The sequence below is a fragment of the Erpetoichthys calabaricus genome, chromosome 14 (assembly GCF_900747795.2).
Source record: "Erpetoichthys calabaricus chromosome 14, fErpCal1.3, whole genome shotgun sequence".
NCBI lineage: Eukaryota > Metazoa > Chordata > Cladistia > Polypteriformes > Polypteridae > Erpetoichthys > Erpetoichthys calabaricus.
In genome coordinates this window covers 13392888-13406652 of record NC_041407.2, presented here as the reverse complement: position 1 = coordinate 13406652, position 13765 = coordinate 13392888, and the positions used below count along the sequence as shown (strand labels likewise).

The 13765-nt window shown below is 38.8% G+C and overlaps 1 protein-coding gene across 3 annotated transcripts in view; it reads right to left on the bottom strand.

Annotated features, from left to right (window-relative positions):
- Window positions 1-13765, bottom strand: part of LOC114665423 (CDP-diacylglycerol--glycerol-3-phosphate 3-phosphatidyltransferase, mitochondrial) — a 94743-nt gene that overhangs the window by 40557 nt on the left and 40421 nt on the right. For all 3 annotated transcript variants that reach the window (XM_051936551.1, XM_028819987.2, XM_051936552.1), the window contains exons 5-6: window positions 12787-12976; window positions 12178-12356 (exon numbers count right to left, since the gene is read on the bottom strand). In XM_051936551.1, coding sequence (XP_051792511.1) covers window positions 12178-12356; window positions 12787-12976 — 369 coding nt within the window. The remainder of the gene's footprint in view (window positions 1-12177; window positions 12357-12786; window positions 12977-13765) is intronic.

Sequence of the window (13765 nt, the reverse complement as noted above, 5' to 3'; positions counted from 1 at the left end):
GTGTTCCTTATGTGAGGTTATAAATTAAAAATTTGAATATGAATATTGGAAAACCATGTCCTGTTTAAAATAAACATGGAGTCTGAATGAGACAGGAGACATGAAGATAAATTGCAAAAAAAGTGACAATGGAAATTTAGCAGATATCTGGATTAATATAATGTATTATTGGGCTTATTTTAATGCTCTGATTATCTTATCTCCTCTGGCTCAGGTACAGACAGACAACTAAAATCCAACCTAACTGTGCAGTCCTAGTGCTTGTGTGTTTTTTCTGGCAAATTTCTTAATCAGAAGCTCACTTTTCTTGCTAATAAAATGTCCTGTTTTGAGCTTCACTCTTATGTTCGATTCACAAACCCTAATTGCCTTTTTATTTCTAAAAATGTGTCTTGACAGTTCCAATTGTTTTCCAATTTGTTAAATAGCTGCCAGTACACCATGATTCGCAAAAAATGAAACCATTAACTCGTTAGATAACTATCGGCACATGTATAACACGTAAACAAATACTACTAGAAACAAATAAATATAAATATATCTGTGTTACCCTACTTCCAAAGACGATGGTCCTCGGTTAGAGTGCCATCAGTTACCTGGATGTATGAGATTTACTAATCGGGTGCTTGTCTGTATAATATATTTTTGTTAAACCAAGAGCTAATATTAGTTCAATGGAGCTCCTTTTTTATTTTAAACATGCTAGATACAAATGGCCATGAGAGAAACATTCCTGCTTTTCCTGGTGATTGGCCTTGGCTTTTGTGGACAGTTGCTGCAAAACACCATTTTACAGGAAGCCATATTCTTTTGAAAAGAAACTGGTAATTGGTAGGAATGATGGGAATTTTCAGTATTATTTTTATATTATTTTATCCTGTAGCAGATCCTGTATAAAAGATATCTTTAATCAGATCTGGTCTGTAATGTTATACTGTTATAAAGTTTTGGAAGGTTTCGATCAAAAGCAGTGTATACAATATGCAATGTGTTCAGCCGAATGACATAAGTGTCTGCAGTGCCTGAGTGGACAGACAGCACGTGTCAGAGCGAGGAGCGCAGAATAGGACATTCAATCGCACCAACACAACTGTTCTTACTTCTTATATCAATTCAAGTCCCGATATCTACGACCGTCATTTCTGCATTTCGAATTTCAATTTGAAACCGAATTTTAATTTATAGTTAAAAAGCTTCTGTGTGTTCTCGTTCATGCAAGTAGCATTTTCAAAGTTGTGAAAAACACAACAAAAAGGAAAAAATATGAAAGCAATTCACATCACACACTGACAGTGGTGAAAAATATACTTTTGAGCCTTTTAGAATGACCTGTACTCCTGCATTCATTTCATCTAAAATGTGTTTTAATCTTCATATGGAGTTTAAAATAAAGAGAATCCAGTTAAACAAATAACTCTAAATTGGACTTATGTAGCTGCCAATGAAGCCTTAAATATCAGTGGCTGAGGACTAAATGAGAATCGGCTTTGGCTTTTCCAGACTGGACTGCATAGATTAAAAAAAGTAATCTACCACGAGTAATCAAATCTCTCTATTATAATAAAAAAAATCTTGGGTCGAGATGTGATTTTCTCGGAGACACTTTAATGTCCTGCGAGACGAGGGAGTGAGAGAAAAGGACAGCAGCTGTACAGGCTTTTAAATGTTCGATGCGCTGCAGATCACGCAGCACAGCACAAGCAGCAGCAGCAGCTGATCGAGCATAGAGGAGGTAAAAAAAATAAAAAAAATAAAATGTATTTGTTTCCCATTGTGTCACCGTTTAAGAGGGGGTTTCAGAGGAGCAACCGCGTCTCTTTTGGGTCTCTTCACAACGCGAGAGGCAGAGACATGAAGTGGTTGGGAGGGGGAATAACTCATTCACTGCAGCTTTACTACTGGCAAATATCAAGAAATAAAAAATTAATGAAATGAAAATAATCTCTTTAAAATGTATATCAAGTTAAACCATACCCTGGGGCTGGCGAGTGAGCCCCCTAGTAATGTAATATTTTAACTTGTAATAATGTCTTACAAAAATACAGTATTTCTGAACTTAATGTGCAATGACTGTTTTTGTGAAATGTAAAATCTCATTGATATCTACTCTCTCTCTCTCTATATATATATGGTTGAAATAGTTTACTGTCAAATAAATGCAAAGAGTACACGACACGTGTTTCGCCCTCGTTATGGGCTCATCAGGCGTACACACTCCACTGCACTCCCTCAGGGCGAAACACGTGTCGTGTACTCTTTGCATTTATTTGACAGTAAACTATTTCAACCATTCTATGATCTGCTCCTCACAAACTGAGGGCACCGTGGCGGATGTTAGCAGATTGCTGGCCAACCACAAGCGTTACCTGGAAGGTAACCACCCATACAATCAGATTGTGACACAGACTACGAATGCTGTGAATATTATATATATATATATATATATATATATATATATATATATCTATATATCTATATCTATATATATATCTCAATATATATATATATATATATCTCTATACATATATATATATATATATATATATCTATATATCTATATCTATAGATATATATAGATAATATATATATATCTATATATATGCAATGGTGACATTTTTATGTCACTTTTTTTACCACGCTTTAAATCAGGCTTATTTTAAAACCTACATATATATGTCTGGTATCATTCTTTTCAGAATGTATCGAACTTTAACGTGATGTTGTTAGATTCTCAGATTCTTATTCCATTTTTAAATTATAAACTAAAAAATATAAATAACTCACGTCCCGCGAGACGAGACTTTGTTGCAAGAGACTTAACCACCGGAAATAAAAGACAAAGAGTAGGACAGCTGCTGTTCAGGCGTTTAAATGCGCTGTGCAAGATACAGATCACGTGGCACGGCACCAGCAGCAAGCCAAGCAAAGAGGAGATTAAAAAAAAAAACACCCTGTACATGTCTCCCATTGTATTACCGTTTAAGAGGGGGCGTCGGAGGAGCGACAGCGTCTCCTTGGGATGCGTTCAGCCCCTCTCTTTACAACACGAACGGCAGAGACGTGAAGTGGCTGGTGAGCAAAGCAAGCGGGGGGGAACCCCCTAGTACAGAAATAAAACCTAAGAATTAAAAGGCTACACTTGTCAAAAATCCCTGATGTCACCTTTACAAAATGCGACAATTCACCAATTTGAAATGCAAAGTACAATCAATTAAGGCACACAGTGTACAATTTCTCTGAACTGGGGGAAATAAGCCAAAATGAATAAAAGCTGTGATGACAAGATACTAGAATTGTGCATAAAACAAATGAGAGCAGGAGCACACAGGAGATGCCATGACACCCAGGACACACCACTCAGCTCCAAGTACAAATGTGTTACTGCCAGGACAAGTGCTAGCTCAACAAAACACAAACAGTGGAAAACATGTTAAGGAGAGCACATACACACATGGGTGGACTGTACTAATCCTCTCAGCTGCGTTAAAATATCTCTCACATACTAAACTGTAGCTAATCCTACAGCAGTCAGTTATTTACTGTGACATCCTAAAACTAAGCTGGAGCTTTTCTCAATTTTCTTCCCCCAGAAGATTTCAGGAACTGGGAACAAAAATCACTTAAGTCAATCTGTACTTTCTCTTCAATAAAATTAAATATATTGTTGTGCTGGGAGAGCACCATGATGTTGGTGGAGAACTTCACTGAACTCTGCACACATGTCATACAACTCCCACTGTAGAACAGAAAACAAAAAGCAGAAGCCAGAAGAATAAAGAGAAGGTTCGGCTTTTTGTCTCTAATTAAGACTGAAAAAAAAAAAACAACACACATTTACAGTGAAAATAAAAGGATCTGTGTGTGCTCGCTGTAAATAACACGGATTCAAATTAAATTTGATATGTCAGAGCAAAAAAAAAAAAAAAAGTCCCTAAAATGCCAGCAAGCAGGGCAAAAGGGTTCATAAAACCTGAAGAGCCTCTGGTGCAGACTTTCAAACCCGTACCTATCCTTGGGAAATCCCTCTTTACAGCTCGATATATTAGAACCATTTACTCATCACAAAGAACAGGAGACATAACAAACGCATTACAGGGCATTAGAAAGTTCAACAATTGTCAAGTACAGTGTAATTCTTTTGTCTGATCATGGCTAAGGTAGGACACTCATTAAAGGATTTACTTGCGTTTTGCATTTAAATGTAAACGCCTTTTGTGGATTAAAATAAAGGCAGGTCGCAACACAAAGTAAGAAGCACGCCTGCCATTGTCTATACGGTGATCAGTTTACCTGCCTATTCTTACCAAAACTGTTTGTTTAGTTTCTACATTTCAACAACTCATCATCCACATTTCTGTAACTGAAGGTAATAAAACAGAATTTAAAAAAAAAAAAAAAAGTTGTGATGTTTAAATTCAATTACATTTTTTCATTATACCTTACTTTACAAAGCACCTGCTTGCTAGTGCAAGAAACAATAAAATGTCAACAACATAATATATTACAGTGATGAGGGCAAACATGAATAAACATAAATAAAGGAGACAAACAACAGCAGCAAATCTGAAATGAATAATTATCAGACATACACATACATCATGAATCAAACACTAGGAGTACAGTATACTACTTGAGCTGCAGAATGGCCAGTACCACTAAACTGGTAATACAGGTGCTGACATGGTACAGTCCTGTTTGCAGACCACGTAGACGACGAGACGTTACATGGCAGTTTAGTAGCAAATGGGTTAAACACGGTCTGGAGGCATGGCAACAAATGCTATGAAACTGATGGGTGAATGACAGAATAAACATGGAGATAGTTGGAGTGTGTAGGATGATACAATACATGACAGAAAGCGCCTTCTTCAGGTGCCTCTATTTAAAGACAGGAGTGCAGACCCAGAGACCACCTGGGCCAATACCGTTTACAGCAGGCCTGCAGGATTCCCACATTGCACTTGTCATATCAGACTTTAATGAAACTATGAATATGCATTTGTAGAGGACTGTGAGCACCCTGTGGACAGACTTGTCTTTCTTCAGCTTCCTCAACAGATGGAGTATCGCCACGACTGCTGAAGGTCTGTGCATCGGAGCTGGGGGGTCCTCTACAGCACATCTTCAACATGAGCCTGAAACAGTGGAGAGTCCCGAGGCTTTGGAAAACATCTTGCATCACCCCAGTCCCAAAGGTATCACGTCCTAGTGAGCTGAATGACTTCCGGCCTGTTGCTCTGACATCACATGTGATGAAGACCATGGAGAGGCTGCTGCTTCACCACCTTAGGCCACAAGTTCAACACGCCCTCGACCCTCTGCAGTTTGCATATCAGGAGAAGGTGGGAGCGGAGGATGCCATCATCTATATGCTACACCGATCCCTCTCTCACTTGGATAGAGGCAGTGGTGCTATAAGAATTATGTTTCTAGACTTCTCTAGCGCCTTCAACACAATCCAACCTCTGCTCCTGAGGGACAAGCTGACAGAGATGGGAGTTGATTCATACCTGGTGGCATGGATCGTGGACTATCTTAAAGACAGACCTCAGTATGTGCGTCTCAGGAACTGCACGTCTGACATTGTGGTCAGCAACACAGGAGCGCCACAGGGGACTGTACTTTCTCCGGTCCTGTTCAGCCTATATACATCAGACTTCCAATACAACTCGGAGTCCTGCCACGTGCAAAAGTTCACTGACGACACTGCTATCATGGGCTGCAACAGGAATAGGCAGGAAGAGGAGTATAGGAACCTAATCAATGACTTTGTTAAATGGTGCGACTCAAACCACCTACAACTGAACACCAGCAAAACCAAGGAGCTGGTGGTGGATTTTAGGAGGCCCAGACCCCTCATAGACCCAGTGATCATCAGAGGTGACAGTGTGCAGATGGTGCAGACCTATAAATATCTGGGAGTGCAGCTGGATGATAAATTAGACTGGACTGCCAATACTGATGCTCTGTGCAAGAAAGGACAGAGCCGACTATACTTCCTTAGAAGGCTGGTGCCCTTCAACATCTGCAATAAGATGCTGCAGATGTTCTATCAGACAGTTGTGGCGAGCGCCCTCTTCTACGCGGTGGTGTGCTGGGGAGGCAGCATAAAGAAGAAAGACGCCTCACGCCTGGACAAACTGGTGAGGAAGGCAGGCTCTATTGTTGGCATGGAGCTGGACAGTTTGACATCAGTGGCAAAGCGACGGGCTCTGAGCAGGCTCCTATCAATTATGGAGAATCCAATGCATCCACTAAATAGGATCATCTCCAGACAGAAGAGCAGCTTCAGCGACAGACTGCTGTCACTGTCCTGCTCCACTGACAGACTGAGGAGATCGTTCCTCCCCTATGCGACTCTGCAATTTCACCCGGGGGGGGGGGGGGGGTAAACGTTAACATTTAACATTATACAAAGTTATTGTCTGTTTTTTTTTTTTTAACCTTGATTATTATCAATCTTTAATTTAATATTGTTTATTATATCAGTATGCTGCTGCTGGAGAATGTGAATTTCCCATTGGGATTAATAAAGTATCTATCTATCTATCTATCTATCTATCTCAACAATAAAGGTGCTCTGATACCTTTACAACACAACAGGTGATGCTGAGTGACCATGAGTGGTCCTTAGTGAAAATGGCCCAGAAGAACTTAGCAATTCACTTTGTCCACAGCAAACCCATTTAGGTCACAAGGAATAGGACGGTATCTTTCTTTAGCCGACATTGTGAACACACTATAATTACTGCTCCATGTACATCTGAAATTGTGAGACATTCAGTGGGAGGACACAAAGTGATTGTTGGGCAAAGCAAAAGAAACAAAAGGAACAGTCACAAAATACATTAGCCAGGTGAGATCAAAGCATTATTCAGGCTGGACAAAAACTGTTTTTAAGCCAGTATAAATAATAAGGTCAGAGAAACTGACAAAATGAATGAGTTGCTACTATCACGTGGAGTATGCTTAAATATGGAATGGTAATTGCTTAGTAGCTCATGTGACCACGTAATACTTACCCTTGCCTGGTCACATTTTGTTGTGAGAGAAGCAACAAAAGTTATGGTTTAGCTTAAGGTGTGGTCCACCTCATCCTTAATGAATACCAATAAAGAACTGTTCATTTTTTGAACTCCAGAGTTCTAAGGTTTTGGGTTATTTTTGTTAATACAGACAATATCCATACCGTGACATCTGCTAATTGGGCAATTAGTTAAAAATTCGGGCATAATTGGGTCTGGGAGAAAACACTATATACTACATATTACTAACACAAGGACAATTTTAATAAGCCTCGAAACCAATTTTACTTACAAAAAACAAATAAAAAAAAAAAAATTTACTATATACACATCCGGAAAAAATATCAGCTCTGCTTAAAAACAAACAAGCGTTAATCACTTCAAGTGAATTTAAGTTAATCAATTTAATTGTAATTCCTGGAAATTACCTATGTCCAGAATGTTGATTGTGCTGGAAAATATGGTGATTATAGTCCTAAAGATACATGAAGGACAATATTGGGTGCAAGCCTAATTCATCTTATTAAATATTTGGACAAATATTCTGAAGTGTAAGGTTGAAGGAATTGGCATCTGAAATGCCTCATTTGAAGCGAAAACAATATACCGTATATACTCGCGGATAAGTCAGAACTTGATTTTACAGAATAATTTCTGGTATTTTATAATGTCAGTTGTATAAGTCGAATGTGGAAAACTTGCACTATTGGTCCAAAGGATTATGATATGCTAACACCCACCTGAGAGTGTCACCACGGAGCACACGGCCTTTTTTTCTATGTAGGTGCGGCAATGCGCTGTATCAGCGTGTGCTCCTAACCCCCTTCATCTCTCTCTATTGTGCCTACGTGACCACACGGTAATACCCAAACTATTCCGAAGTGACGTTTGCACCGATTTGTGTTTTTTGTATCTCACACCCTCATACACTATCATAAGATCATTCCTTATCAATGATGGAGGGTATGATCAGAAGAAAATATGAAGCTGGTTTTAAATTAAAAGTCGTTGAAGTAGCGAAAGAAATTGGTAACTGCGCTGCTGCAACAAAATTTGATGCGTCTGAGAAACTGATGAGAGATTGGAGGAGGCAAGAAGATGTAAAAAAAAAAAAAAAAAAAAAAAAAAAAAAAAAACACTAAGTGTCACATTTTTGAACAGGTGTATAAGTCGGGGTCTGATTTTATGATCGATTTTTCGGGTTTCAAGACCCAAATTATACGTGAGTATACAGTGGAACCTCGGTTTGCGAGCATAATTCGTTTCGGATACGTGCTCGTAGTCCAAAGCACTCGTATATCAAAGTGAATTTCCCCATAAGAAATAATGGAAACTCACATGATTTGTTCCACAACCCAAAACTATTCATATAAAAATGATTAATACAAAATATAAAGTAAAAATACATAAAACAAATTAACTTGCACTTTACCTTTGAAAAGAATCATGGCTGGTGTGAGTGAGTTTCTAAACTCTTGTGGGATTGCACCCAACGGGACGACACGCAGAAGAGCGTCCCAAAGCAATCGCAGTCTCCCAGTGCTGTAGCAGTTCTCCGTAAAAGCGAATCCGAAAAGATCGTGGACATGCTATAAGCGCCTGCAGTCGATGGGTGATACAAGGAACAAGGAACATTATAAATGTGCAGGGCCCTGCCTGACTGCTGTGTCTGTGTATAAATAACCGCGCTGTTGCTGTTTCAAGCTGAATAAAGCTTGTGTTGCAAAACTACTGAGACTCAGCTTCGTGTTTTAGGGTGCAAGATGGGGACTCGCACGTCACAGCACACACACACACGCGTGCGCACACAGTCACAATGCTAATGCTGTAGTAAACACTATAAGCTCGTACGGATGTTGACTATATGAGTGAGGCACGCTGACTCAGACGGAGAATAGGAGACGATTGCCCACAATCCCGCAGTGAGAGAGAGAGAACCATCAGCTCAGTTGTGATCACATGACGCTCAGCAGACAAACTACTCGTACTGCAAGACCTCGCTTGTTTATCAAGTGAAAATTTATTAAAAATTTTTGCTCGTCTTGCAAAACACTCGTAAACCAAGTTACTCGCAAACCGAGGTTCCACTGTATATGGTAAACATTTTCCTCTTTTATTAGGGAACATTAATTTTAGAATAGAAAAACTTGATATCATAGATGAAATATTAAAAGCAGTAATGAATTTAAAAATAAAAAAGTGGTACCACATCTAAGATGAGTAAAACCCAAAGTAGCCACCCAGCAGGAGACCCATTCAGATATCAAAGATCTGTCTACGCTGGTTACGTGTTTCACTCTATGACAGGAAGAGTGCAGGAACTGGAAAATTGATTTATAAAAAGTATCCTTGTTTATGGCTACCAAAGTAACTCCAAATATGAAGGGCCACAACACTATAACAGATGAGAAAATGAGTAAAACTAAATTCATCTTGGCCAGCGTACATGCATCAAATTTAGAAGGAAAGCAATTCACAGCGATACCCATCTCGGTAAATACTCATAAGCCTGTAATGGAGGGAGATTTTCATTGTGTATTAAGCACTGCCTTAGACAGATCATCTCCAGCCACAATGCTCTGGGCCTTGAAAACTCAGCTGACCCACACAACCTTTTTAACGTGTAATCAAGACAACATGCTTTTTATTCTTCAGTGTATCAACCCTATTTCTGAACTTTTCTTTTAAATGAATAACATGTTTCTCTCAGTGTACTTTTCCATTATGATGCTACTTTCATTTTTATCCACATATATTTTTTTTTTATCCCGGAACTTAAAATTTGAAATAGCACTGTTCCAACTTGCAGCCAGCGACACAGCTTCTTATTAATAGCAGATGAAGAATATATTACATTTATTTTCACTGAAATTGACTTTTTTTTTTTGTAACTAAATTCATCTCTTGTGTTATCAGCCAAAATATGCTCAAGGGGTCAGATAATCTCTTACTTGTCACAGAAAATTAAATTACAATCCAAGTCATCCAAGTTAATTTCTGATATCTCTAGAAGTTAAGATGTATTTTCAAAATTTTCCAGTACTGAGCTTTAATGAAAAAAACATTGCAAACAGAATTCAACCTGTCACGAGAGAAATAAAAACAACTACCGTATATACTCGTGGATAAGTCGGGGCTTGATTTTACAGTATAATTTCCGGTATTTTATAATGTCAGTCGTATAAGTCGAATGCGGAAAAGAGATTACAATATGCTAACGCCCATCTGTGCACCATCGTATTGTGCCTATGTGACCACACGGTGATACCCGAACTATTCTGAAGAAAAGTTTGCACTGATTTGTGTTTTTTGTATCTCACTCCCTCATACACCTTTATCGTAAGAGCATCCCTTTATCGACGATGGAGTGTTCGATAGGAAGAAATATGAAGCTGGTTTTAAATTAAAAGGTCATTGAAGTAGCGAAAGAAATTGGTAACTGTGCTGCTGCAATAAAATTCGATGCGTCTGAGAAACTGACGACAGATTGCAGGAGGCAAGAAGATGTTTTAAAAAAAAAATAAATAAATAAAAATGAAGTGTCGCATTTTTGAATGACCGTATAAGTTGGTGTCTGAGTTTATGATCGATTTTTCAGGTTTCAAGACTCACGAGTATATACAGTAAGTCATAACCCTCGTATTATGAGCACTTGCAATAGACTAATGAGATTTTGTCCGGCAAACTACACAGGATGGAGGTTTAGCATTCAATTTCAGAAACAAATTTAAAGTCACTGACAACAAACAATTGAACTATTTAAGCAATGCTCTAAAGTGCTGTGCACATTTGAGTGTATTGAACATGAGGTTCTTAAAGACTTTTTATTGATACAGTAATCCCTCCTTTATGACGGGGGTTGCGTTCCAGACCCCCCCGCGAAAGGTGAAAATCCGCGAAGTAGAAACCATATGTTTATATGGTTATTTTTATATTGTCATGCTTGGGTCACAGATTTGCGCAGAAACACAGGAGGTTGTAGAGAGACAGGAACGTTATTCAAACACTGCAAACAAACATTTGTCTCTTTTTCAAAAGTTTAAACTGTGCTCCATGACAAGACAGAGATGACAGTTCCGTCTCACAATTAAAAGAATGCAAACATATCTTCCTCTTCAAACAAGTGCGCGTCAGGAGCAGAGAATGTCAGAGAGAAAGAGAGAAAAAAGCAAACAATCAGAAATCAATAGGGCTGTTTGGCTTTTAATTATGCGAAGCACCGCCGGACAATGCAGCTGCTAGGAAGGCAGCAATGTAAAGGTAGTCTTTCAGCATTTTTTTAGAGGAGCGTCCGTATCGTCTAGTGGTGCGAACAGCCCCCCTGCTCACACCCCCTCCGTCAGGAGCAGAGAATGTCAGAGAGAGTGAGAGAGACAGAGAAAAACAAACAATTAAAAATCAATACGTGCTGTTTGATCTTTTAAGTATGCGAAGCACCGTGCAGGAAGCATATCGCTTGACAAAACAGCCACATTTAAGCCCAGCAAGGAAGAGAGCAATGTGAAGGTAATCTTTCAGCGTTTTTTGAGGAGTGGCCATATCTTCTAGGGGTGCAAACAGCCCCCGTGCTCACAATATATTTGAGGAGTTTTATTTAATAGGTAATACGCGCTCTGGTTGGGTAGCTTCTCAGCCATCTGCCAATAGCGTCCCTTGTATGAAATCAACTGGGCAAACCAACTGAGGAAGCATGTACCAGAAATTAAAAGACCCATTGTCCGCAGAAATCCGCGAACCAGCAAAAAATCCACAATATATATTTAAATATGCTTACATATAAAATCCGCGATAGAGTGAAGCCCCGAAAGTCTAAGCGCGATATAGCGAGGGATTACTGTATACCCAACAAGATCACAGTTTGACACATCATATATAGATAAGCCTTTGAGAGATTCAAGACACTATTATATCTTAAGAGTGCTTAAACGCCCCACAGATACCTGTCTAGTCAGCAAGATCCACTGATAATAGCTATGTTCAGGGAAGCAAGAGTAATGAGCCCTCTAGCTGGAATATTACGGCAGTCGTTGACCACAGTCTGTCCCATAAAGGCTATCCATGACAACTGCATTACATTTCATCTCTGCATTACTCAGACAAACAGATTAATATACAAGGTCCCAAATATGTTTTCATCAGCAGAGACGCTCACCTCTGAATGGATGCACTGCACCTTCCTGGATACACACGGTGTCGTCAGGTTGAAGCTGCATAGACACATCACCAACAGCTTTGATCAGCTCCGTAAAGAAATCGGCTATCTCTTTGCAGTCTCTTAGCATAATGTAACGGTCTTGTCGGTTGGTGAAATATGAGTCGCTGAGATTTGCTCTGAGAGAATCAAGCAACAGAATAAAAATAAGAAAGGTAACTTTTTAAAGTCATTAGAAATGGCTTAAAAATTATGAAAATAACCAATACTATGCTTCTCGCTGGATAACAAGGAGTTTGCTGGCCTATATTATATCAAAATGACAATGAACAAAGCTGTGGCAAAAGGACAAGATTTTTCTTTTCCTTCATATACTGTAGATCAAAAAGGAAAAAAATCTGCATGCTTATATAAAAAGAAAAACTGACTAATACTGCCAGTAGAAATGACCAATCCCCACTGACACCTCAGCCATGGAAGAGGAAATGCTTCTGTTTATAGTTTGAGAAAAAACAGGTTAGCCTTCAGAGGTGATGTAGCTATTTACAGCATCAAATATCTACAGACAGACAGACAAACGCTGAACACCATGTGTCAAACCACACTCACCCACTGATGATGAGGCTATCGTCAAACAGATAGACCTTAATATGCTGCAGGCCGATGGTCTCATTGAAGCGTTCAGGAACAAGCAGCTTAAGAAGGCCACGCAAGTCAGGAGTGTGATACAGCGACACTCGTAGCTGGTGTGGGAATTTCTTTAGTAAAGGAAGCAATATTGTCCTAGAATTGATCTTTCCTTAAAAAAAAATAAATAAATAAATATTATATATGAAAATAAGAAACCTTCAAAATACAATTGCAGGAAACATTACAAAAGTACTTAATATACACATCTCTATAGAAGTTAACATCTGAAACCTTGGGCAACTAAGATTCACAGGATAATAAAATGGACGTATATTCTCATATATATTGACAGAGAAATTTCTAAGGACTCAGACAAAAGTGTGATCCATACATCCAGTTTAGGGCTACTTAAATTATCATAACAGATCTAAAACTTGGCAAAATCCAAACACTGAAATATACCGAATACATGCCCCCCCCACACCCCCCACCACCACCACCACAAAAGATAAACCTGTGCCATTTATTGTTTAAGAGTGAGATATTATCCATCCCTACACTTTAGATTGAGATATTTCTTCTTCTGCACATTAATATTAAACCTCATTTGCCTCCACAGCCTCTGATAATAAGATGTACTGCCCATAGCTGGAATAACTTACTCTCTAAACTAAAGGGTGACATGGCCACCATGTTGTTTTTAATCTAAAGATAAAAAGCCATGAAACCACCGTAAAGTCCATACTTATTTTAAAGTGAAAATTTTGTAATAGATCTTAACCAGCCTCCTTATTAGCATCACCTAGGCAATATGAAATATAAAACCGTAAATGCGGTTATTCATCTGGACCGGTTTTCGTAAGGTAACACTTTCTACACCAAGCATTTTGTTTGGAGTACAGATACAGTATTTACTTTGTGTGTGTGTGTGTGTTTTGGCTTGTTTAAAAATTCTTTG